The sequence below is a fragment of the Lutjanus erythropterus genome, chromosome 11, assembly GCF_056507025.1.
Source record: "Lutjanus erythropterus isolate fLutEry1 chromosome 11, fLutEry1.hap2, whole genome shotgun sequence".
Classification (NCBI taxonomy): Eukaryota; Metazoa; Chordata; class Actinopteri; order Lutjaniformes; family Lutjanidae; genus Lutjanus; species Lutjanus erythropterus.
In genome coordinates this window covers 14,458,693-14,484,451 of record NC_139327.1, presented here as the reverse complement: position 1 = coordinate 14,484,451, position 25,759 = coordinate 14,458,693, and the positions used below count along the sequence as shown (strand labels likewise).

The 25,759-nt window shown below is 38.1% G+C and overlaps 1 protein-coding gene across 3 annotated transcripts in view; it reads left to right on the top strand.

The window, feature by feature from the left end:
* LOC146318757 (seizure protein 6 homolog) overlaps positions 1 to 25,759 on the top strand; it is a 149,997-nt gene that overhangs the window by 102,848 nt on the left and 21,390 nt on the right. For all 3 annotated transcript variants that reach the window (XM_084730889.1, XM_084730887.1, XM_084730886.1), the window contains exons 4-9: positions 1,828 to 2,020; positions 16,261 to 16,446; positions 17,378 to 17,546; positions 19,641 to 19,807; positions 20,731 to 20,925; positions 24,102 to 24,240. In XM_084730889.1, the coding sequence (XP_084587015.1) occupies positions 1,828 to 2,020; positions 16,261 to 16,446; positions 17,378 to 17,546; positions 19,641 to 19,807; positions 20,731 to 20,925; positions 24,102 to 24,240 (1,049 nt within the window). The remainder of the gene's footprint in view (positions 1 to 1,827; positions 2,021 to 16,260; positions 16,447 to 17,377; positions 17,547 to 19,640; positions 19,808 to 20,730; positions 20,926 to 24,101; positions 24,241 to 25,759) is intronic.

Here is a 25,759-nt window from a genome sequence, read left to right as displayed (position 1 = left end):
CCAATGCATAAAACACTTAGCTAACTTAGATTTTGGCTATTTAAATGTCATTGTTTAAGTTTGAGTTATATTTAAAAAGTCCAGTGCGTACAATTTAGGGGATCTATTGGCAGAATATGGCAGAAATGTAATATAATATTCATAAGTATGTTTTAATTAGTGTAAAATCACCTGAAAGTAAGAATTTTTGTTTTTGTTGCCTTAAATGAGCTGTTTATATCTATAGAAGGCACATTTATTATTTATGTAGAATATTTGTTATTTTTTTAGAGCATTTTACACACCACACAAAATAAAATCACCATTACAAAATCAATTTCTTTATTTTTTTATTTCTGTTTATTCTATTTCTTTTGTTAGAACTACCTGATAGAAAATCAGACACCATCTGTGTTTGGATACATACTTTTGGTGATCTGTGTTAATGTTGTGACGCTCCGAACCATCCACACATTTCCTGAGGTAAAGCTTTCAATTTGCTGAGTTCTCGTTATCACGTTAAACTATGATTGGCACAGCTGTTTCTGGGCAATGAGACCAGCGATGTGACTGGCTGAGAGAGTAGTTAATAATCACAACACCTGCTGATCTATATTCACCTTCACCCAGCCTTTGCATGTTGCACCGCTGCACATTCATGAATGCCTAAGACCTACCCACCTTGCGCTTGGTATTTATTATTCAAATTTCAACTGAGGGTGCAAATATTTTAACTGAGGTTGCAATGCATGCTTTTGCACCCTTATAGAACCAGGCCTGCACGTTTTGAAGAGGAGGAAGAGGTTAACCGTATGCAGTTAGCTGCAATCTCAGACTTTATTGGTGGTCCTTTAACATGTCTTATTATTGAATTATTAAAAGCCTCTTTTTTGTTGAGCACAATAAAAAAAAACATCCTTCACACACACACTACCTAAAGAATTTGGATTGAATAAAAATATTAAATCCTGGATTAACTTTAATAAAAGTTTATTAAGCTCCTAAGCTGTTCAAGTCTGTCGTGCAAACACAAGTGAAGGTGACAGCTTTTTATTTTTTATCATACAGAATAATAACCACGACCTGCTGTTAGATTAACATACCTCTTCTTCAGTTCTGTGGGGAATGAATCAGATGTTGCTCCAAAATGTGTCAGCACTCCATTATCCAGACAGTTTAACTACATGCAATCCTCCCGAGGTTCCCTCACCAGATTTAGCTGCAGATGCTGTTCAAACCTGTTGAAGACATAAAGCAGTGCTGTCAGAGTGGCTTATAGGCGCACCGAGAACACAGAAAGAGGATGAGTCAATCACGCAACAAACCATGAGTGGGATGACCCAGACAGATTCTACAAATTACTCAAAAACATGTCTACAATCCAGGAGCGGGTTAACAAAAGAATGACTAAACCAAACACATCCCTGTGCAACTGTGTCGGCAGACAACTGAGAAAAGTAACACAGCGGGTGACCCATTTTTTTTTCACAGCAATGTCATTAGACAGAACTTGTCTTTAAATAAATGGAAACATGAAAGTGGTGCTGAATTAAGATCCCATCTGGTGTGAACTGAGACCTCACAAGCCAACAGTTGGTCACCAGAGTTGTTTGTTATGTTTTGTTTTTTAATATTCACTGTTTGAGTTAAAAGTCTATGAATTTTCAAAGAGTGGCTAGAAATAAATGTGCTCATTCTAACAGAGCTAAAAATACAATGTACTGACTGGTGCTTTGATAATTCTTTGTGCAATGTGTTACCCCGGTCAGTGACTCGAATGTTAGCGTGATATAGCCTATGCAAGGCCTATGTGTAATCATATGGTGTGGTCTCTTCCGTTTTTTTTAGGTGTTAAATGTGAATGTGTTGGAGGGAGAGCAGGTGACCGTGGAGGACACGGGTGGCCGAGAACCTTACATTCTCGCCAACGAGTCAGTCTTGATGAGGGGACTCGTACTACGCAGCTGGAGCAACCAGATCTCCATCCGATTCCGCAGTGACCAGCAGCACAACTCCGGATTCGTCCTGCTGCATTACCAAGGTGAGCCAGCACCATGCTAGCTATCACTGGTGGAATGTAACTAAGTACAGTACAGCAGCTCAAGTATAATGTTGACACACCAGTACTTTACTTGAGTATTTCTCATGACAAAAACATTGGCAGGTTATGTTGTCTTTGTTAATGCCTAGTTGTCATAGCAAAGACATTATTGGTTTGATGAATGTCAAGTTGTCATGACAAAGACATCTCAAACAATGACAACTTTGCATTAAAAATAACATAACTGACCAAATGGCACTTAATGACAACAATCATAAACATTCATTAAGACTCCTTCATGTTCATGACAGACTTCATGACATGGTTATGGACAGTGTAATGACAGATTTATACACAGCCCTTCAAATAAAGTGTTACAATCTCAGATGATCTTCTTAAAATATATTTGTTAGTGATAAAAACACAATAATAGAATATTTTAGAATAGTTTAACACTGAAATGAATGGAATTCTGCATAATGACTACTTTTACCTTTTTTTTTACTACCTTAATTGCATTGCTGATAATATGGCATGGGACCAAAGTATTTCTTCCAACACTGATGGCTGTTTTTCTATTCAAACTGTACACCAGCCCAGCAACTGTTCAGCTTAGCATCACAAAAGATTGAAGTTGTATTTACATTAAATAACTAAGTGCTATATTTAGTAAGAAAAAACTCATCTCAAGCAGTCTTAATGCTGAAATCTCTCTGTCTTTGTATTTGCTCTCAGTGTTTTTATTTACTGAAATGTAAGGGGTTGCTTTGCTTCTCATCATGTTGCAGTTTATCTTCCCACAAGATATGAAGGGAAGAACTGTACTCCTATGCACAGTTTACATAAAATAAGCAGTAACAAGGCCTATTTTCTATAAAATGCTCTGTTCCAAAACATTAACTCTTGAGCTTACTGTAATTTGCAGTTAGGAGAAAATGTAATCATATGCCTGCTTTTCCATGCTTGTCAGTCAGAAATCCACGGCAGGGAGGAAGAGAGCTTATCATTGGTACTAACACATTTTCTAGTTTTCTGAACATTGTAGTCAGCGGGCATTTGCAGAGATTAAAATGAACTGTTAAATGTGGTCAAATAGTGTAACTAGATGAGTGTGTGACAGCAGCCAAATCTGTCAGAGATAGTTACTGCGTGTTATTGGTGAATATGATGGCCCATAAATTCCTCCCTCTTTCTCTCTGCCGCTTGTTTTGTGCGTGACATTGATCTTCCATGTCCGCAGCGATGTCTGTTTATCTTAGCAATCACACAAAGTGGCCACCAATTACATGCCCCATCGATTTGAGTTGATGGTGGAAGCCGGTGGACAAAACATTCATTCCACCACATTACTGTAGCACTTTCATCAGCTCGAAAATGAAAGCGACCATCAAAACAGGGCTGCTGACGTGGGATAAATCAGCCCACTGCTGTTGGATGTGTGAATATCGGTGTGTGGTCAGGCTGAATGATGACAGCGAAGGGGTCAGTGCAGATTATACAGGGTGATGCATAGATGGGGACAGATGGTGGCAAATGGTTGAGATATATCACACTGTCAGTAAGTGTACTTTTCTCCTTCACTTCTCCTCTTTGCATTTCAGTTCATCTTATTCTACATAATTTTGGCTGAAATGTTTATGGATGAACATACGTGGACGCACTGTATTTCTTTGACGTCTTTATCACTAAAAGTTACATTCCATGTTAGATAAACCCACTGGTCACACTGCACTGTTCACCTGATGCGGAGAGCGTTCTGCTGCAGCCAGACTGTGTGGGAACACTATACTAGCCGCTGATGCCCATCATATAATTAATTGAAGCTGCTGGCTGCTGCTTATTTTGTGACCCACATGACATTCCAACATGTCGCTTTGTAAGGAACATGAATAACCAAGTAGTTTGTTATGTGCCATGCAAACATCATTGCCTGAATAAGTGCAAAACCTGGGTAAGACTGTGTGCAGGTGCACCACACAAACTTGTTAATCAGTTGAAGAAAATATGTAATCATAAAATGAGAAAAGCTGTAATGATCTACACCCTAGAGACGAATCCAGGCATTTATTATTATGACATAGGTATTGGCTATAAAGCCAGATGTTTGCTCCTGGATTGTCAGCTGTTCAAAACAGCAACTTGCGCTCCATAAAAAGTCCAGATTTAGGAGGATTAATTGGAAGAATTCATGAGTATGTTTTTATTAGTATATAATCACCTGACACTAAGAATTGTTGGGTTCTGGTGCTAGTAGAATGAGCAGTTTATGTCTATAGAGGGTGCAGGTCCTCTCGCACAGTGTCCACCATGTTGCACCCAGAATAGACAAACCAAACACTGGCCCTATAGAAAAGACCTTTTGTGGATTCTCCTACACGCTTGGAAGGGGAGGGAAAGATGATGTAAGGTAAATTATATCATTGGTTCAGGTGATGAAAAAATAATCCCCCATTCTAAAATACAGTACTCATTTCCCATCATGCTTGCTGAATTGAATAGTTTGTTAAGTTTGCTATTTTATCATGCAAAAACATTTTTTGAGTCCCTTATGTTAATTGTCCTCAAGGGATTAACGGCTTTAAAAGATGCTTTCAGGCTCTCCTTCTGTGGTGCTTGCCACAATATATTATTTTATTTTATTCTCCACAACCCTCTGGTGACCTCTGGTAATTATCTTGTGACGCATTTTGAGGTCCCAACCCCCAGGTTGAGAACCTGATCTTAAAACAGATCTTTGTGAACAAGTGAACTAAAAAAATAAAAGGAAGCATATGTCAAACATATCCAAATTGCTGTACTAAATTTAATGCTGGTCTATTATTGTAGAATTTAAATAAGTCTCGGATGATAAAGTGTGGTCAGGTCATCCGTTATCAAAGGCAGGCACTAGTAAAACCTCACCTTGGTACAGAAAGGACAGAAATGGTCTTTTGTTAGATAATGATGAGGATGATGGTGACAGCACAGACCAGAAATTGAGATACGCAAAAAAAAGAGGAATCAAAGTCCAAAGTCATTAAATTATTTTTCTATGAAAAAGATCAGTCCTCTCATGCAGGTCTGGTCCAGTGCACCAAAATGTCCAGCGCCTGGCTGCTCAGTATCTTTATTTGATTGAAAGAGTGCTTCATCTTAACATGAACTCAAATAATAATTTTCCGACTACACCCTGTTGTACCACTTTATAATATCAATTGTTATGACTCTATAAAACCCTTATAAAACTAAGACAACTTTCTGTATTGTAATTGTTGCCAGCAACATTGGCACATAAAACTCCTGCAGTCAGATGTGTGTTGGGTTACTTGTCCACCAAATAACCTATTTGGTTTCAAAGATGATGGGACAAATTTAGTTACACTAATGAGAAAAAATGCAAAGAGCGGATTTCTAGGCGACTAGACATATTGGATACACAGAAGATATTTCAATTTGTGTTCCTCTCCTTGGTAAGCAGAGTATCACCTTGTCCTTTATAATGGGCTGTGAGAAATGTGATTGGACAAGCGTGGAGAAGGAGACAGAACTGTGGAGAGATGGATCTCAGCTCCGAGTAATTAATATCTGCTACAGCGTTGGCTCTGCCTGTGATGGCAGACTGATGGATGCCTCTATAACATCAGCAGTGGGCCTGACACTCGGAACATGATTATAGGTGTGTTTTACTGTTGATATGAATAGAGGAGCGTGGGACAGGAGAGGGGCGTACTGCTTTCCCTGTACACCCTTATCTTTTCCTCAATAGTAACACATATGCACATACCCTCATCTACATAGAGCATCTATTGTTCATTCAACAATAATGTCCAGAGATGCTGCAGCCACTGTAGTCCCATATGAAAAAATGTATGCATGCAACTAACAATGCACAAACACAAATGCATCCTGAGAGTAAACAGCAATATATGCACACAATCAATCTACAGTATAATGGCAGCTTTTCCATTACTGACACAAATATTTCTAGTCTTATGCAGATATCAACTTGCGATGTATGTAAAAAATTACACTTTTTTAAAGTATTGGCTGCAGTTTTAAAGTTAGTTACGACTGAGTGGACAAGAGGCATTCTATGAGTGCTAATATATAGTAGAGTATAAAATCACTGAGACTTTTAACTACATGTGTCACTCTTTACAAGTGTCCTTATAACCATTACATTAATGTTACAATAACTAACAGGTGGAGACCACAGACAGGGTGAAAAGGTGAAGAGGTGTTATACAGTTATGATTCAGACTGATTACTGTGAGATCGCTGTCACATCATTTTTACACAGAGGTGGATACACAAACAGCAGTTTTAACAGATTTTGCCCTATTATTCATGGAAAATACCACACTCATGTGTAAAAACTAGATCACACTCAAGGTCGTGCTGTTTTACTGAATATCTTCAAACTGTGCTCTATCTTGTGTGATATTCCTTTAATATTTCTGCCTAAAAATGCCATACATACAGTACCAGTCAAAAGTTTGGACACACTTTCTCATTCCATGTTTTTTTCTTTTTTCTTCATTGTAGATTAATACTGGAGACATCAAAACTATGAAATATGGAATTATGTGGTATTATGCACTAAGCAGAAAATGTGAAAACAAGGCAAAATATGTTTGCTTTTTAAGAATCTAAAATATAAAAGTGTCTTGCACTAACTAACAGTGTTATTAAATCTTTAATTGCAAGAGCAGAGGCCTGTGTATGAGTCACTTTGCTTTTTATTGTTGATCCATGGTCTCCTGCATACCTGTCAATCTACAAGTGTGCAAAAGTTTGTTGTTCTTTGAAATTTTAGACTCTAGAAATAGCCACCTTTTTCTTTGATAATAGCTTGGCACACTCTTGGTATAATCTGAATAATACCTTATTAAAAAGAAAGGAAAAACATTGAGAAGTGTGTCTTTTTAAACTTTTGACTGGCACTGTAGACTGGTACAGATCATCAGCTATGGTGGTCGTTTAAACATGAAGATTAAAACTGCCATGATCACACCGTAATTCACAACATCTTCAAAACTGCCCCGTCTGTTATTGTTTTAATGTGAGACAGTCCCCCAGTGGCAGAACTTAAACAAGCAGTTGTCCTGATTCCCAAGTCCTGTTCTCTTTGTCCTGAAAATAGCTAATATGAACAACATATGAATCTGTGAAAGTATTCTGATGAAATCACTTATGTAGGCTAATAATTCCTGCTTTTAGTGAATAAAAAAAGTCCTGCTCCATTTTAACATTTTTAAGACTATTGATGTCTTTTCACTTGTCTATTGCACTGATTCAGCTATCATAAATAACAGATTGTTGATAACAAGCGGCCTGTTTTAAACCAGATGACTAATGGAGAGTGCAGCTGCCACTGCAGGAAGAATTAGTAATAAAAATCTGTGTTCATAAGCTTCTACAGCTTCATGACAATCTCAGCTGCTGAAAATATGTTTAAAATGACTGTGAATGACACTATGCTTCCTATCATCCTCAGAATCTGTAACTGAACTTCATAATAGTAATAACAAATAATCCTATTGAGTGTCTAATGTTACTCATTGTAATTCTTCTGACATGATATGCTCATCCTGAGCTCCCCTGCTCAGAATTTCACCCATTCTCAACTGGTCTTCTTAGACTTACATATGATATGTTCATGTTGAAAGGATACTTCATCCTGAAGTGTTATCACCCAGATGAGCAAACTAAATATGGAACAGGGAAATTAAATCTCTACCATTCTTCTGAAAGCATAATGATGGATTAATTACAGCAAGGCCATGTAGAAAAAAAATTCTACCATAAAAAGATATATTCTGGCTTTTTTAACAGAGAGGTCAAGGGATGCTGTCATTCATTTAAAAAACCATTTGTATGCATGAGCATTGTGGGTACCAATAATTAAATTTAACTCTGCACATGCAAATGTGGACACCCCAAGGCCAATTTTACTCCCAATTAGGAAGTTTCTTCATTTTAAATTAAACTCAGTTTATGATGGAATTCAATCAGAACCTCCTCGTTATTAAGTTGATGAAATGATTGCCATCATCTCTGACCTCTTAACATCTATAGGTGAGCTAGAATTGTCGTTTCAGGATTTTATGGAGTATATAGAGCATAATCAATGGAATTGCCAATGGCAGTGATGTTTTACAGGAATTATTGATTGGCTGTAACTAATAAGCCGGTTTGACAAGTGAGGTGGCCAGAGGACCTCTGCTGCTGGCTGGGAGCCACCACTTGCCACAACTTCTCAGCGGCATTGATGAGATGCTGCCTCTAGTCCAAAGTTATTTCTCTTTAATAGCCTTTATTGAGTAAATGACCATTAAAATCGAGTTTTTAACCCAACCACATAAATATCAATAGGCCATATCATGGCAGAACTATGGTCTGGCTTTCTACAACTGAATCACTTTCGCAGAGACAACATTATTGATCTTTCTGTAAAAAGGTAATGCTTTGGTGCACAGCCAGGACATGAGGCGTGGATACAGTGACAGTCACACTGTAAACTGCAGGGCTGCTGTCAACTCAGTGCACCAAAACAACAACTAACTACAAACCTTGATTCCAAAAAGTTGTGTCAGTTGTAAATAAAAACAGAATGCAATGACTTGAAAATCCTTTTTTGACTTGTATTCAACTGAAGACAGTATAAAAAAAAACATATTTAATCTTCAAACTGATAAACTTAACTGTTTTGTGTAAAAATACACTCATTCTGAATGTATTTTTATTCTGTTTATTTATTTGGATCCCTATTAGAGAGGTAGCAACTACTCTTCCTAGGGTTCACACATGAAATTATTACATCATAATGTAAAACAATTTAAAAATCCAAGGCAAAAGTAGACAGAACAACAACAAAAAAAAAATCAGCATCATTAAAGTTAACAGTGACTACAAAGTCAACAATGACACCACGTTCCTACATTATATCTCAAAATCGTCCCTAAGGCATTTCATTCTACTCAAAGTAATAATAATACATAGCAATATAGCATATAAAGTTCTGAATCTGAGAAAATAAAGTGAAAGTAAAATGATACATGACCAGGAAGGTTCCTGGTGCTCTGTGCCATTAAATATTTCTTTAAACTAAATGTGTTAAATGTGTGATTTCTGATGGCAAATCATTCCATGATTTCATCCTTCTGAGAATAACAGTTTGCTGATCAGTTAAAAAGGAAAAGGACCATGCAAATTGTTACAAGTTCAAAATCCAGCATCCACGATGGTATAAGGCTGTGTTAGTGCCCATGGCATCATGGGTAACTTGCATACCTGTAAAGGCACCGTTGATGCTGAAAGGCACAAACAGGTTTTGCAGCAACATATGCTGCCATCCAGACGATGTCTCTTTTAGAGACATCCCTGCTTATTTCAGCAAGACAATGTCAAGACACTTTCTGCATCTTAACAACATTGTGTAGTAAAAGAGTTCAGGTACTAGACTGGCCTGCCTGCAGTCCAGACCTGTGTCTCACTGAAAATGTGTGGTGCATTATGAAGCACAAAATACAACAAATGAAACCCCAGAAAGTTGAGCACCTGAAGTTGTATATCAAGCAAGAATGGGAAAGAATTTACCTTTCAAAACTTAAACAATTAGTGTCCTCAGTTCCCAAATGTTTACTGAGTGTTGCTAAATAAAACGTATCTAATACAGTGGTTAACACGCACCTGTCACAACTTTTTTGGAACATGGCAGACATCAACAAATTCAGAATGAGTGGATATTCAAAAAACAATTAAGTTTATCAGTTTGAACATTACGTATCTTGTCTTTGTACTGTATTTAATTGAATGTAGGTTGAAAAGTATTAATTAGTTTGTATGAAAAGTCACCCACATGATTGTCTCTCCTTGGAAAATTTGACTCTTGATGTAAAACAAGGTGGATACAGTAGTATTCTCCAAATATGCCGCCATTAATTATAACAGAAACAATCGAGACAACATTCATCATTTATGTGCTGTTTTCTGTCACCCTATTTCATTATCTCCTGCCTTCACCTTCCCAAGTTTGATCTCATTCCAGCTCTCTACCTGAAGGGATTCAGGCAACACTTGAGATACAAGCGAGAAACAACAGTTTATTAGGCCTAAATTGAAATGCATTTTATTTGTTTGTTCAAACACGGTGGATAACATAGTATCACCGGCTTCCTCACCTCATCTGTTTGCCCAAGTCAACAACATTCGTCCATTATTGGCTGAGGAGCAGCAGTCGAAATTTGAAGTACTCGGGCAAATGAAAAATGTGCATACAGCAGAATAGGCTCATTAATAGGAGAAATGTGTGAGTGAATGCTGGAGTCATACCAAATGCTTTTTCAGGAAATGTTTTCTTTCGTTAAATGATTTCCAAAAGTTGATCTCGGGCAACTTTTGACAGAGGGCTCAAGTCATTACTGGATCCAAAATGCAGATTCATTTTTATTGAAATGACACAAAATACTTGAATTTCAGATAGGTGAGACAGGGCAGGAAGCAATATAAACAGAAAGACTTCATATTCAAAAAAGGCAGGACAAAACCAGTGCTTTTGCGCAGATAAGAGAACGGCAGCAAGTCATGATGTGTTCCTCTTGAACTCTTGTGAACAGGTACTGTGAAATGACAAAAATAAATTGAAAAAAGCACATATTCAGATGCCTTATGATTATGAATTGGCTATGACAAGCTACACATAAAAACAACTTTTTTTTTACTTGAAACTATGCTATTTAAATCCCAGAGGGTTTACTTATATTTCTCTCACTGTTTTACAGACACTTAAAACTATGTTAAACAAAGTAATGCATGTCATGTATAAATAATGTTTGACATTGATAGGATAGCATTTATGTCAGTGGTGTCTCCCTAGTTTGACCTGTGATGCCCTCCTTCATCTAAACTGTAATTTTGAAAGAAATATGGGAATGGAATGAGGTGACACATCATTTCCAGACCAACTTCTTCCACTAGGACACCCTATCATCTATTTAACAGTAAATAGTATTTGACTCTCACCAAAGGATTCATTACAGTGTCCATAACCCCAGAGGTGTATGTTTAAATCAGTTCTACATTTTCTACATCGTTTCAGAAAACACATTTTGCTGGTGCTAATTTAGCCAGTATTACAGTCATTTGTGAAATGGTCATGAATTGTAGTCTATACAGATGAGGACGAAATTATTAGTCCCCCTATGAAAATTTCATTTTTTAAAAAAGTATTTCCCAAGTGCTGTTAAACAGAGCAAGGGAATTTTTAAAACAGCTTTTCCAAACATCCTAGTTTTGTTCTGGATGCTTACATTATTTTACTTTGCACACAGAAACAAAATTATTTCATAAAAAACAAAAACATTGCTTATTTCTCGCTTAAAATATTTCAGAAACATATTTCAGATTACTGTTTATTTGTAATACAAGAAAGACGGTGACCAGGAAGGCCACCATCATTTCCTGCTAAATGCACAAGCCAAAAAAAGTACCAACAAAGTCGCATTATGTCACCCACCAGCCCCCACCACCCTTGATGATACTGTTAACGTTCTGGCGGCAAAAAAAGGATGGCAACCCAGTAGTCTACAAACCAATGGATGGTGCCATGGTTGGATCAGACTTGATCCTTTCCTAAAACTAACCAAGTAGTTTTAGTCCCTAAACCTAACCAAGACCTTTATTTTAAAGGTGTAACTAGTCGTTGCATATTTATTATTGCTGAGGGTGGATAATACATTTGTTTGACAGTGTCATGAAAAAAATGGAAAATTTGTGTCCATGTACAGGGACTTAATAAATTAAATTTTGTCACTCATTCACAAGCTACCATGAGACTGTGTTGGTACATAGCGATTGCCTTGTCTGTATTGTACACCCTTTAAACTTCTGCCTCTCTGCAGAAGCTAAAATTTCATCTGAAATGCAATAGTCCATACTAGTCATGTTGTGGAAGTGAAGGTTAACCTGTGTATTACCAATGTGATCATTTCCTCTCCTCTACATGGAACCACTAACTAAAAGACACAAGCTCCACATCTGTTTCCTGTGGCCCTGTAGCACCCTCAGCTAATCTTCCTGGCTGTCTGCACCGTGGATCTATTATTTGTAATGGCAAAACAATCAGACTTTATGGCCCAGCACCACATCTACTGGAATGGAGGCAGCACGTAATTTAATACTTCAGGAATTGGCTCCACAATTTTAGCCTCTGGCTCTCCCACTGCATGCTCAATAGGGATGTAAATGCTGCTATGATAATGGCAATAACTAGGTTCATTGGAGCCAGTGATAAACTATGAATTGAATGGATGACCCAGGGGCAGCGTACCTCGTCCCTGTGGCTCACTGATTTACTGCGAAAGAAAGGCCTGTTTCATTATGGTGGAAACCAGTGGCTTGTATAAAAGAAAAAAAAAAAGCCGCCAGTAGATTAAAACATAGTAGATGGGGGCAGTTTCACAAGCCTTTATGGCCATTATGTATTTAGGGCTGTTTTCCCTCAAGTTCGAGTTCAAAGATTGATAGAATAACATTTTTTGAATATCCAATTTAGCTTCAAGGTAATGCTAGCAACATCACTAAAGTGTTGTTTTTCATCTACAAATGACTGACTGGAATAAAAGCACTTCAGATTCAACCTGATGCAGAGAATCTGATCTTTTTTGTAGCTGTTTAACCTCCACATGTTCAGCATGTGTGCAAAGACCTCAGAACCCAAATATATTATTTGTGTGGACCAACGAGCCTGTCTATCAAGCGTCAGCTTTCGCTTTCTACACATCTGCTGCTCCAGTTCTAAATGTATGATGTCAAGAGGCAAGGCTTTCAGCTGTTTTATCATTGGCCCTGTGTCAAAATATTTTAACAGTTAGTGTTTACAGGACAATTTAGATTGGGTCCGGCATGTTTTAAAGCATCTAAAAAAATAAATCTAATGAAGTTGTGATTTTCAGTTTTCAAAGTAACCATAACTTTGAAGGGATAGTTAGGAATATTTGAAGTTAGGTATTATGAGGTCAATAGTCAGTGAATTACTGACAGTAGATGCCGTTCAACAAGCTTGTAGTTTGGAAAAGCAGAGAGGAGCACCAGCACAGAGGCTAAGCTATGCACTGCTGTGGACGGGATCAGCAACAAAAAGGTATTTTAGGCACTTAAACTGATTTTTTTAAGTGGGCCTTTTTTAAGTGTATACTATATTGAGAATATTTTCACTGCCTTACTTTGCCATCAGACAGCCTTTTCTGTCAGAAAATCAACATTATATAACCCAAAGAAGGCTTTCTCCAAATAAACCAAACTCCATAGGTGAAAAACAGCCATTTTACCTCGCAGCACACAAGAGCGGGTCAACCACTGTCTTAATCTGTTAGTTTGTTTGTGTTATTGTGTGACCTTGGTGCATCCAAACTATCATTTTAATACACTGAAGTCACACAATAATACAAACAAACTTAAAGGTTGAGGCAGCCGTAAACCAGCAACTCCTGTGTTCTGTGAGGTAAAATTATTGATTTCACCTATGGAGTTTGGTTGGTTTGAAAAGAGCAATATTCAGCATTTATCAGCAGTTATCCATTGAAAAGGCTGTCCAGTGATAAGGCAAATTGATATTGACTTTTTTAGGTGGACTATTTTGAGTCCACTATCCCTTTAAATACTGATGGGATGTTGCTTCTTCTACCTCTTACTGCCAGTATTGTTGTGATAGAACATACAGTTCAATCTGATTAAGTAAAATAGAAAGAAAAAAATATATATGTATGTAAAACAGTAAATTTCTATAGTCAAGCTCCCACCAAACATCCCTTCAGCTATGCAGCTGAAAACTGCTGTAGTCCACTTCTTAATTCCGTAAACACCAAATAACCTGGATCATATTAACTTAAGTAGATTAAGGTGCTTACACTACATAGCCCATGCCTGAGTATTATCATAATTGCTTTTAAGACTGCAAATATAATTTCAACACAGACAGGTCTTGCAGTCTGCCCTTTTCTTTGTTGTTTTCTCCTTCTATTAGCTCTTACTTCGGTTTTGCACACACTCTATTAAGCTGAAACATAACTAACAAAGTTTGAGTAAAGTTGCTTTTATAAAGGTTTCTGCAATTTTGCCTGTGCACAATCACACTGTTATTGTACCACAAGCCATAGTGGGTCCAATTATGTTGCTCGTTTTGTTGTTAACACATTTCCAGAAGTTTAAAAGTTTTAGTCTGGTCATTAAAGTGCCTACACTAATGAGGTAGAACAGTATGGTTATTAGACAGGAAGAGAAGGTTGTTTAATAGCTTCCATTACAGACTTGGTTAGCTCACTCCATTATCCATGTGAACTCCGTCCCATCCTACACCATTCATTTAAAAACGGGGACAGAACAACAATGCAAAGCAAGTCCGGGAACATTGATCTTACCCCGCTGGAATCACGACTCTTTGACAAGCACTACAGAGGCAATTCCTCTTCCAGCTATCACATTACAGGCCCACTATGATGTTCAGCTGATCAGCAACATTTCCATTTGTCAAAGTATTTGCAGCGGCTCCACACGTACCACACAGTGATGTTAATTACTAGAGTGTAGCAAACATGTCTCTGTACATTTGCATACTGCAAACTGCAATTAATTAAGAAATGGAGTGTTTATAAACAAAGTTGAAGGCTGGTTATAAAGCATCTCTAATTGTGTGCATGTGTGTGAGGCAGAGACAGAGAGTTGAAACATCTTACCTGATTTATTTGCTCAAATAATGGAAAAAACTATTTGTTTTTTTCCCCCCCGTTATATCTAAATGTCTATGGGTGCTCAGTGGTGGTTTGGAAGAGAGACAACATGGTCAACAATGCAACACAACAGCATGGGTTATACACAATACGGGACACAGAGGATTATGTTTTTGGAACCTGTTAACATTGTTGGCTGTTTGTTTTGGCAAAAATTGGACTTTTGTTCGGAATGAAACACTGAGTCCTTGGCAAATTTGCATCTAAAAACAAAGTTTGTCATTTTTATATAGAAATTCTCTCTCAGGTGTCAGGATGCTGAAAGAATGTTTAAAATCATGATAAAAAAAACAATTTCTGAGCAGATCTTTTGTTAAAGTGTTTCATTATGAGCACATATATACATAGGTATTTGTACTTTCATTTCAGAGCCTAATATTAGCAAATTAATTGAACTATATTTTGATATAATAGGATTACTTTATAGCCTTAACATGTTAGTTTGTATCGCTACCTTGTGACATCTTAACAGGTCGCACATTGGACAGACCACTGCTACATTCACACATTTAATACATTTTACTGACGATTTGTTAGCACAACAAAATTAACACATTTGTCAGCCTTCATATTAAGTCGCTGAATATTTTTTCCTGTTGTGCTTATCAAATAATGCATTTCAGTTATAGTATTTCAGATTTTTAGGCCACATCAAAAAATAGAATTACCCCCTTGTGGTTGTACTTCAGTAGCAGTTCCTATTCATGTCTGTCCAAACTCTTATAATATATGTAGTGAAGGAATTCAGTAAAAAGAATTAAATGTATTAACCACTTTTTTTTTTTTTTTTTGGCAAAATGTAAGTTATCGCTATATGGACATCCCAGTGAAGAATTTCCAGTAAGAAGAAGAAGACCTGTAAAAGCAACATATAATCACATTAAATTAGTTAACAATAAAATAAGCACTAGCTAATTGGTTAGAAAACCTACATTAATTGTCAGCAATCTGGTTAGCTAGTGTTTTGCTCTGTACCAAGACACTAGCCAACTAGCTAGCTAATCTAAATCATTACGTGGCTAGTTATTGTTGCTAACATTAGCTAGCTTAAGGTGTGTGAAGTATATATATGTCACTTTTACAGGAACGTCAACATCTTTCAAACATCTGTTTTTCGATGTCAATAACTTTAGCACATATCATATCTAAGTACAGAAAACAGAAAAGGATAAAGTTGACTGTTCCACAAGTTCTGCATAGTATGAAGGTCGCTTAACTGTTATTGGAGCGCAGAGCAAAAAGGGGGCGGGTCTACCTTTAAACTCCAAATTCTTATCAGTTCATCCATGAGTCCAAGTGGATGTTTGTACCAGATGTGAAGAAATTCTGCAAAATCGTTGATGACATATCACGTTCACGAGAACGGGACATTTGTATGTACAATGCTGGCATGGACAGGAAAAATTGCTTATTTATTATTGCTTATATTAATTAAATTCTCTCTCCATTTCTGACTTTCCTTTTCCTCTCCAGCCTTTGTGCTGAGCTGTGCATTCCCCAAAGAGCCCGCTGGTGGGGAAGTTTCTGTGACTCACCTCCATGCTGGTGGAGAAGCCTTCTTCCGCTGTTTCACGGGCTACAAGTTGCAAGGCCCCAAAATGCTCACCTGTCGCAACGCAACCACACCTTATTGGAGTGGGAAGGAGCCCAGATGTGTGGGTAAGAAGACAAATTTGTTCTTTTCCAGACACATGTTTGCTTATTAACACTGGGGGCAGTTCAGGGAAATGGAGGTAGCTCCAACAATAAAACAGCACAAAATGTAATTCCACAAAATTAAATCTCCTTATACCTTCAGGTTGATTGGGATATTGGCTACCTTTTTTAGATTCAATTTCTTTTTTGTACTCAATTACCTTCTAGTAGTTAACAGTGACTTGGGGGCACTTTTAAATTAAACTCTTTGTAATTAAATTTGTCCAAATGTTTTCGAAGAAACATTTTATTAAATTATTGAGCAATATTTCGAACTTGTCAGAGGCAATTTTTGCAATTAAAATGATGTGCAGAATAAATAATTTCAAAAACTTGGAAATTGGAGGTATACTCTAAGCGCCTTTCTCTTCAGCTTTCCTCTAGGACACAGGTGATTTTGATTAACGCAGGCTTTCACTATGTTGTCTCCCACCGAGTTGATTAGTTACACTCGGAGGCCAAATGAGTGTGTTTGCATGTGATTAGCAGCACAGGGAGCTATTCTTTGGAGACAGGGCAAAACAAGGCCATTGGACCTGGCTGCCTTAATTAGAACTGGGCTGCATGACTCTCCTTTTCCTGCTGGTAAAGGCTCATCTGCCAGTTTTCAGCCTTTCTCCGTGGCTGCCTGCAGCTGCTCTGAACTGATAGTGTTACTGTCGCCATGTTGCTGCTCTCTTTACAAGTCCATCTCACACAGTCACACACTCTTAGACCCAGGTGAGCTGCCCAGTCTAGTCCAGCCTCAGTCCTCTGGATATTGATGCAATCTGTGCCCAGACAGACAGGGACTTTTCTCCAAAATCCCCCCTGCTATAGCTGGTGTCATTACTTCTCTCATCTAGTCTTACCCTCCGACTCTTTGTCTTCTCACTCTGTCTTTCTTCTCACATAGCATCCTGTGGGGGAATGATAAAAAATGCCACCTATGGCCGCATCATCTCTCCTGGTTTCCCTGGCAACTACAGCAACAATCTGACATGTCACTGGGTCCTGGAGGCCCCTGAAGGCCACCGGCTCCACGTTCACTTTGAGAAGGTGGCTCTGGCAGAGGACGATGACAGGTGGTGTATGCACACTGCTAAAATCAAAACACATTGAGACTGAGAGTTAAAAGTGAGAATGTGTGAATTTATACCACAGCAGTAACATTATAAATCAAAATAGAGGAGGGAGTCTATGGTAGGGCTACGATGTGATTATTAGTGTCTTGTAGGCATCTTGATGCATCAACATTTTTGATTACTGTGCATGATTTATTTTTCTCAATGTGTCATCATTTGCTTCTTTTGTAATGTTAAGTTAGTTTAGTTAGACACAACTTGTAATGTGGCTCTTGTCCAGGTCCCTTTTTCTCTTCAACCTCATAGAGGCCAAAATGCTTCCATATGCTAGCTTTTGAGCCAGGTGGTGGTGGTCGGATTGCATCCACCTGCAGCTATTCACTCCCAGCCATCCTCACCAAAACTCTGGAACTGGCCTAATTTACAATGTAAAAACACAATGCACATATTTACATCTGTCACGTTTCACCATCCAGCTGATCCTAGACCATAAAGCCTGTTTTTATGAAATTGTTACAGCCGATCATAACAGGAACAGGATTTTAATTTCCAATTATTGGCTTTGATTTGCATTGATTTATAATCTTTCAAGAAAGAATTGTGATGCATCAAATAATTGATTTTTCCTCCACCCCATGTAAATCATCAGTAAGCTCTTACAACACTTTAAAAAAAAAAAGAAAAACCTGAAAAAAATGTGACCTGTTGCTTCCTGTTTTTAACTACCGTCAATATATTTTAAGAGTTGAAAAGTTACATCTGGCATCAAAATAACACATCAAATTACCAGATTCATACAGTACGGCATTGGCAGTATTGTTTACCTTGACATTTTCAGCACTTTTCACTTGATACCTTGGTCAACTTTCTCCTTTTTTCCCAGAATAGAAATAAGTTTGTCTTTGCCAAATGCTATCTAAGTAGCCAGCTAATGGTTGATGTAGATTAGCTTGGTAGTTAGCTTGTTTTTTCCTAACATTTGGTAACTTAAAGGTAGTATTGGTCCGAGCTGTTCGTAAACATACAGGAAAGATAGTAGGCCATCAAATACAGACCGTTTGGGCGGACAAAGCATCCCAAGCTCAGCAAAATCATGAGAAAAACAAAGTAAAGTCAAAGGGCACAACGCCTCTGTCAGTCATAAGTAATAAATGAACGACATTATGTTTATATGAGTCTGTACATAGTCTTTAAAAAAATATTGCATATTATATCCTCAAGATGTGATTATATGTTACTGTTAATATAATTATAGTGCCTTATGATATAACAGCATAATATAAGTCTAAATATGCAGTGTATTAAATATGCAGTTCTCTTTTCAACATAGACAAACCTAACACAAAACATATCTAAATACAGGAGACAGGGTTGATAACTGGCAAAAGATTCCTTTTTGCCAGTTATAAATGTTAGTATTAGCAATATTAATTAGCAGTAAGCAGTACCTGAATCTTGACAAATAGTGAGCCCACACTGATGTATGAAAACTGTGCTATAACTTGTTTCTAACTGTTTATGAATGATTTATAAAGTATTTAAAACCTGTCTAACAACCTTATTACAAACCATTTATAAATCATTTATATGGGTAGTCTTATTGTAAAATGATACCTGCAAATTTTTGTGTGTGTTTTCAGTTGATAGACGGCCCAGAGCTTTAAACTCATTTTCTGAATAACACCATGCCTGTGGATAGACCATTATAACCCTCAAAGGCTATAAATAACCACAATCTTTAGGGACTGACAGATGAATTTGAAAGGACCTTTTATCATTATAATCCTTTAACTGTGTTCCATCAAGCAAATGAATTGAAGGGACTACAGAGGGTAGTGAGAGGTAGGAAACTGCAATTGCATTACATTTTTCAGTAACTACTGATCCGCACATGGCTATTGTCACACATCGCCATTCACCTCATTACCGAGTGGTGGAGAATGTTATCACAAAGTTATTACAGCCACAACTGGAACAGTGAGCAGCTCGCAGATATCTTGGAACTTCTTTTTTATGCTTCTCTTACCTTTCAAGGCTCACTTGCATCTGTTTTAACCTGTCTTTGTTTTCTCTCTGTGTGTGTATGTATTTTAGGTTGCTGATTAAGAATGGCAATAACATAGACTCTCCCCCTGTGTACGACTCCTATGAGGTTGAATATTTGCCCAATGAGGGTGTGCTCAGCACTGGACGCTACTTGTTTGTGGAGTTCACCACAGACGCGACAATGACCTCCACTGGTGCAGCCATCAGATATGAAGGCAGGTTGATCATGCAGTGTTTGCTAATAGCATACAGTACCTGTTACTGTACACTTGGTAGCACTATGTGAAGTAGCATGTATAAGACTGCCATTATCCTATCATAACCATGTCATGGGCATGAAGGATTCTATGAATGTTTGACTGTAGTCATTAAGTGTCATTCGCTCAGTTATGTAATGCAACGCAAAGTTGAGGTGGTTTTCTTGCTGTGTTCAGTTCCTGGCAGCCTGGGGCTGAGACAGCTAATGAGGCGACTACCTCCATGGCAAACTGAGATAACTAGCTAACGCCAGCTACAAAGAACAGCAGACAGTGGTTAGCCTACTTTAGCAACAAGTAACAACAAGTAACAACCCTGATAACATTTTATAACATCTTTATAACAAGTCCAAATGGTAGCATTTTAGTTAAAGTCTAGGAAAATATTTGTGACACCATTACAAAAGCATTTGACAGTGTAATATAACTTAATGACATCTTTATGACAAGTCCAGTATGTACCACTTTATTTGAGGTCAAGAAAAATATTCATGACACACTTATATCGCTCTCATGAAGGCCAGTCTAAAACTCAACCACATATGGCAGTTTAATGTAAAGTTGACAATATCCAGTTGTCATGACAAAGACATTGACAGGTGATGTCACCTTGGTAATGTCGAGTTGTCATAACAAATACTTTATTGGCTAGATTAATATCAGGTTGTCATAACAAAGGCATCTCAACAATGAGACTCCTTTATGCTCATGAAGGGGTCATGACGTGCTTATGACAGTGTAATGAGAATTCATAAGGACTCTTTCGTGTTCATGACAGGTGTCATGACATGCTTATGACAGCATAATGACAATCTTATGTACACCCTTTCATATAAAATGTTACCGTACATTTCATGGCACCATTTTTTTTTTGTCCACAGCTTTTGCTACAGGTATGTGTTATGAGCCGTTTGTGAAGTACGGCAACTTCAGCAGCAGTGACTCCACCTACAGTGTTGGTGCGGTGGTCGAATTCTCATGTGACCCCGGCTACACGCTGGAGCAAGGCTCCGTAGTGATTGAGTGTGTGGACGCACAAAACCCCCAGTGGAATGAGACGGAGCCGGCTTGCAGGGGTGAGTCAACAGATACCATCCGCTCGAGTAATTGTGCAACGTTAAATCTTTTTAAAAAATATGCTTCCACTGGAGCAGAACTCAGAAGGCAGATATGAGTGACCTGAGGACCCAGAGCTTTCATTGTCTGCTTGATCACTGCAGGAGTTAGAGAAGCCTTTCTACTCACACATTAAAGACCACTGGCAGTTAACTATATCTTCCAAAGCTGCTTTCCTCTGATCCATGATAAATTTTCTCTTAAAATTGTAACAGTGATTTACTTTGACATGTGTGCTTGCAGGGCAGATTTTAGAAGTGCTTAAGATTAAAAGGCATACAATAGTTGGCCCAAGATGAACACTGCCACACTGCACAGACCTACGCACCGTACTAAAAAGTGTAGCTCCCCCTGAGACCTTCCCTTCTCCTCTTTCTTTCTCACACTCTTCCCACACACACACACGACACACTGACCTCACTCTCGCTCTTTGTTGCCTGCATGATCATTCTGGCACACGGTGAAATTGAAAAGCTCTCTAGTAAAGCTGGATGTGAGAAAATTTAATTTCTGCTCCTGTGGGTCATGGTCACCAAGCGGTTCAGTGCTAGTATGCAGTTTTACAAGGTTCAAGTCAAGGAGGCTGCACACTCGATTTCAGCTGTGTTTTATTAAGCATTAAGACCAAGTCTGAAGTCACATAGTACTTCATGGACATTTCTAGCTTCTTTCACTTGTTACCTTCATTACAAATTGTATGATCTGATATCTACTGCTTGTTATTGGTTGTAATCTAAATTTTTCTGTCTTTATTGATTTCTTTTATTTTCATGTCATGCACACAAAAGACCCCAACCCTCATAGGTTTACCAGACACCAAAAATACAGTTCCAGTGTTCAAACAATGCATTGCATTTTCTTTAATTACAAGATTATTTTACAGCTCGGTCAAAACATTCACCCTTCTCCCCTAAGATTGACAAAGTCTGCTATGAAAAAGGTTCCCTTTCAAAAGCACTGCTCAAGTTTTTCCTAATCATCCAGCCCAAGAAATCAAGATAAATGGAAGACATTTTCGTAAAAGCAGATCCCTTATGTCCTTGTATAGGACAGAAAAACAAAAAATGAACGTAGCTCACACAACAAACAAAGTCTGTCCTCCTCTGGGGCGTCATTAAACCTGCCGGTCTCTAGGGCTAATGGCAATTTTCCTGAACATAACTGTGCACATGGGGATTTCGTCTTTTGTTTAAAATATTTTTCACATACGCCTCTCCAATATAGCAATTCTTTATGAGACAGTAAGGTTGTAATTTTTGTCTAAACCATGTTCCAACAAACCATTTTTCTCTATACATGAGAAACATTTTGTGCCTGACTTCCTGATTATTACCAGGTGACCTATTCTGGAAAATAAATAACCATTCATTCTAATCAAATGAGGATTTCATCTCATTAGCTCTTGATCATGTGAAAGGTCTCAACAAAATATCTTTTTAGTCTCTGATCAAACACCATCACAAGTCTAGCAAAAAGGTATGATTGAATAACTCTGTGATGCACAGAATGACAACTTGCATGCTCATGGAAACCCCAAACACCAGAGGCATAATCAGACACAGGACACACACAGGAATTATAGAGTTGTGTATAAAAATGAAATCCCAGATTACCACAGTGTTTAACTTTGTTCAGTACAGATCTCAGTGCTTTACCCACTGCCTGAGCTAGAACACTGACAGCCTCTTTAAATATCATGTGCTCGTCCAATGTCAAGCCAATATATTTATACTGATCAGTATATGATGGCACTAATAGACCAAAATTAAAACTGCTCAACTTGTCTCCAATGATTTTTGTCTAAAATCTACTATTTATATTTTATATTGATTTACCCTACACTCTTAGAAATAAAGGGTGCTACCTCAGATCATAAAGGATTGTTTGACTGGTCCTCACAGAAGAAACCTTGTTTGTTCCTGGTAGCAGCTTTTAGAAAGGTTCCATTTGGAACCCTTTCTGATAATACCAAGAACCCTTTTATATTCCAAAGGTTTTATCTAGAACCCAGCCAGGGGTTTCTACAGAGAACCCATATGGTGCAAAGAAACCTTTGTGAAAGCTTTATGACGTTGCGTGTGCACCGCTGTTTTGTTCCGTCATATGAGCAACTGCAATTTCCACAGCAGCATTTCAGAAGTGTTTCGTCTCATTATGTTTTACTTTCTCTGATTTTGTTGATTAAGTTCTCTTTCCTTGCTCTTTGTGCTTCTACCATGGATAAGCAGGCTATGTAGTTTTCAAAGTTTATTTTCTGTCTGTCTTTATGATCGTGAGTCTGCACGGGGTCTTTTATTTTGAAGGATTCTCCCTGCCTTTTCTGTGCCTGACTTCCTACTCATTCACCTTGCTCTCTGCTAATTGACGTGGCATCCGTAAAAAATAGACTCAGTGCGTATTCTCTGCAGAGCAGAGCGCTGAGCCACTTCTGGGAAGCGTCTGAAACACACTGTGGTGCTTCTGGTGGAAACACAAGCATTGTCTAGAATGGCTGAATTGATCTGAGTGCCGCGGCGCAGCCTTGACATGGTGCAGCCATGCCTGGTGGAAATTAGGGGTTAGTCTTACAAAGAAACCTTGATGAATCCTTTCTTCAAAAAAGGGTTCTTCAGAAGAGAATGGTTCTGGGTAAAGTGTCAGCCCTCCAGGTAGAAGTCTTGGAAGTCTTTCTAAGAATGTTTCATTTCTTTTACCATTCCACAACAATGTTCAGCATAATCTGCAGATCTTTTTCCTGATCCACAAGTAAAACTATGTCATCTGCATATAACAATTTGCCCACAATCTGATCATCCATTCTATCCCCAAGAAGCTTTCATTTGAAAAGGAAAAAAGATGGAAAACATTGTTTGTGACAAAACCTCTACTTGCTTGACATGAAATTGAGAGAACCATCCAGTTGTGTATTCATTAACCTAAAATAGGCAATGCATGCTTGATTAAAAGACTTAATGGCATAATAATTTCCCTTTAACACTAGAATTTAACAACCTTAATTAATTCAGTCAAATGCCTTTTTGAAATCAGTTAAACCAACAAATAGAATGCTATGCTACGTGTATCCCCTATCTTGAAATCCATTACAACGCGTGCATTTGTTTCTCATTCATCAACCTGAGGCGTTTGTGTGTTGCAGCTGTGTGCAGCGGGGAGATCACGGACTCTGCCGGTGTGGTGTTGTCTCCTAACTGGCCCGAGGCCTATGACAAGGGGCAGGACTGCATCTGGGGAATCCATGTGGAAGAGGACAAGAGGATCATGCTTGACATCCAAGTGTAAGAGACTGCACTCAGGTGTAAGACTGCGAAATCACATAGATGGGTCAGAGAGGAGGTCAAGTTGACCTCGAGATGGTAAACACTCCATCTCCACACACACTGACTTTCTTTTCTCTCACTCATGCGGACACACTACAACATGCACACAGGGAAGTGTTTCTGTGGTTGCAGTCGCTAATTAGATTTTTTTCTCATCCGCTACATTAAGAATTCTGTGTAGCTTCCAGCTCGCTCTCTGACCAGATTAGCCAGTAAGCCTCCCTGCTCCCACTTCCCTGGTGTGTGTCTCAGAGTTGGCTTTGAAATGAATATGCTCTGGCAGTGAACTACTCTGAGCCACTTATCCAGCCTTCCCAACTGTAATACAACACACATCCAACACACATGCACACAGATGTCACAATAGACAGATGCACATACAGGGACACTCCAGTTCTCCTTCACCCATCACTTTTACTGTACATGAATGTCCCCTCCAAAACCGTATACACACACCTACCATTGTGCTTTCTCATCCAAGTTATTGCTCCTAAATGAAGTGTAAATGATCACACTGTTTTCTTCATGTTACAGTAAATGTGTCTTTAAAAAGAATTCAAATGTGCGCATGACATTCATCTTGAGTGTTTCCATGAGCATAGAATCCTGCAGAAAACTCAAACACCACTGCATAAGTGATTTGCATTATTGCCTGAAGTGCTTGCACACAAGGGGATACAGAGAGGTTCAAATTAAACCAGCGGGAATACTGCCCGAGGATGGAGAAAAATAGAGTCACTGACAAATCTCAAACAGAGGCTAGTACTGGTCATGGTGGTCATTTATGTATGCAGGCATTCTCACCCTTCAATTTTATCGGTCATAAACATATTCACATTCATAATTCATTCTTGCTGTAAGGATGAATATATGTTTTTGAATAGTTTATGAAGTTCTAAGTTTTAATTATGACATGAGGTCTGGATGCTGTGCTAATGGAGACAGATTGCAATCCACAGTAGGAGACCACCCAGAAAGAGCAAAAATCATTTTCCTCATCATTATCATCACCACTATCATCATCTGTCAGTGGTTTAGTTTGCATTTCCTAGTTCTTGTGGGCAGATTAAAAAAAAAAACTAACAAAAACGGAGTGCCTATTTGCACCCTGGTGAGCAGCTGTTTTCTTGTTTAACTATAAAGAGTGGCAAAGTCTCTGAATGGCTGAATGAGTTAAACGCAGGAGTCTCACAATTTGAAACTGACTCCAGCCACTGGAATTTGAGTCTGGTGTGAAACTAGATTCATTTTTAGATTAAGTTGACTTATGAGTTGTTTGTTTTGTTTTATTATTATAATCTGTTTTCAATCTGAGTTTGATAAGGTTTAGGAAACAAAACTACTTGTTTAGGTTGAGGAGGCGATCATGATTTGTTTCTGCTGAGTGCAAAAAACTAGCTATTGGCTATTGACATAAAGGTGTTTGTCTCTGCTATGCCACGCTACGTAAACCTGGGTGTAAAAAACCACATTGATT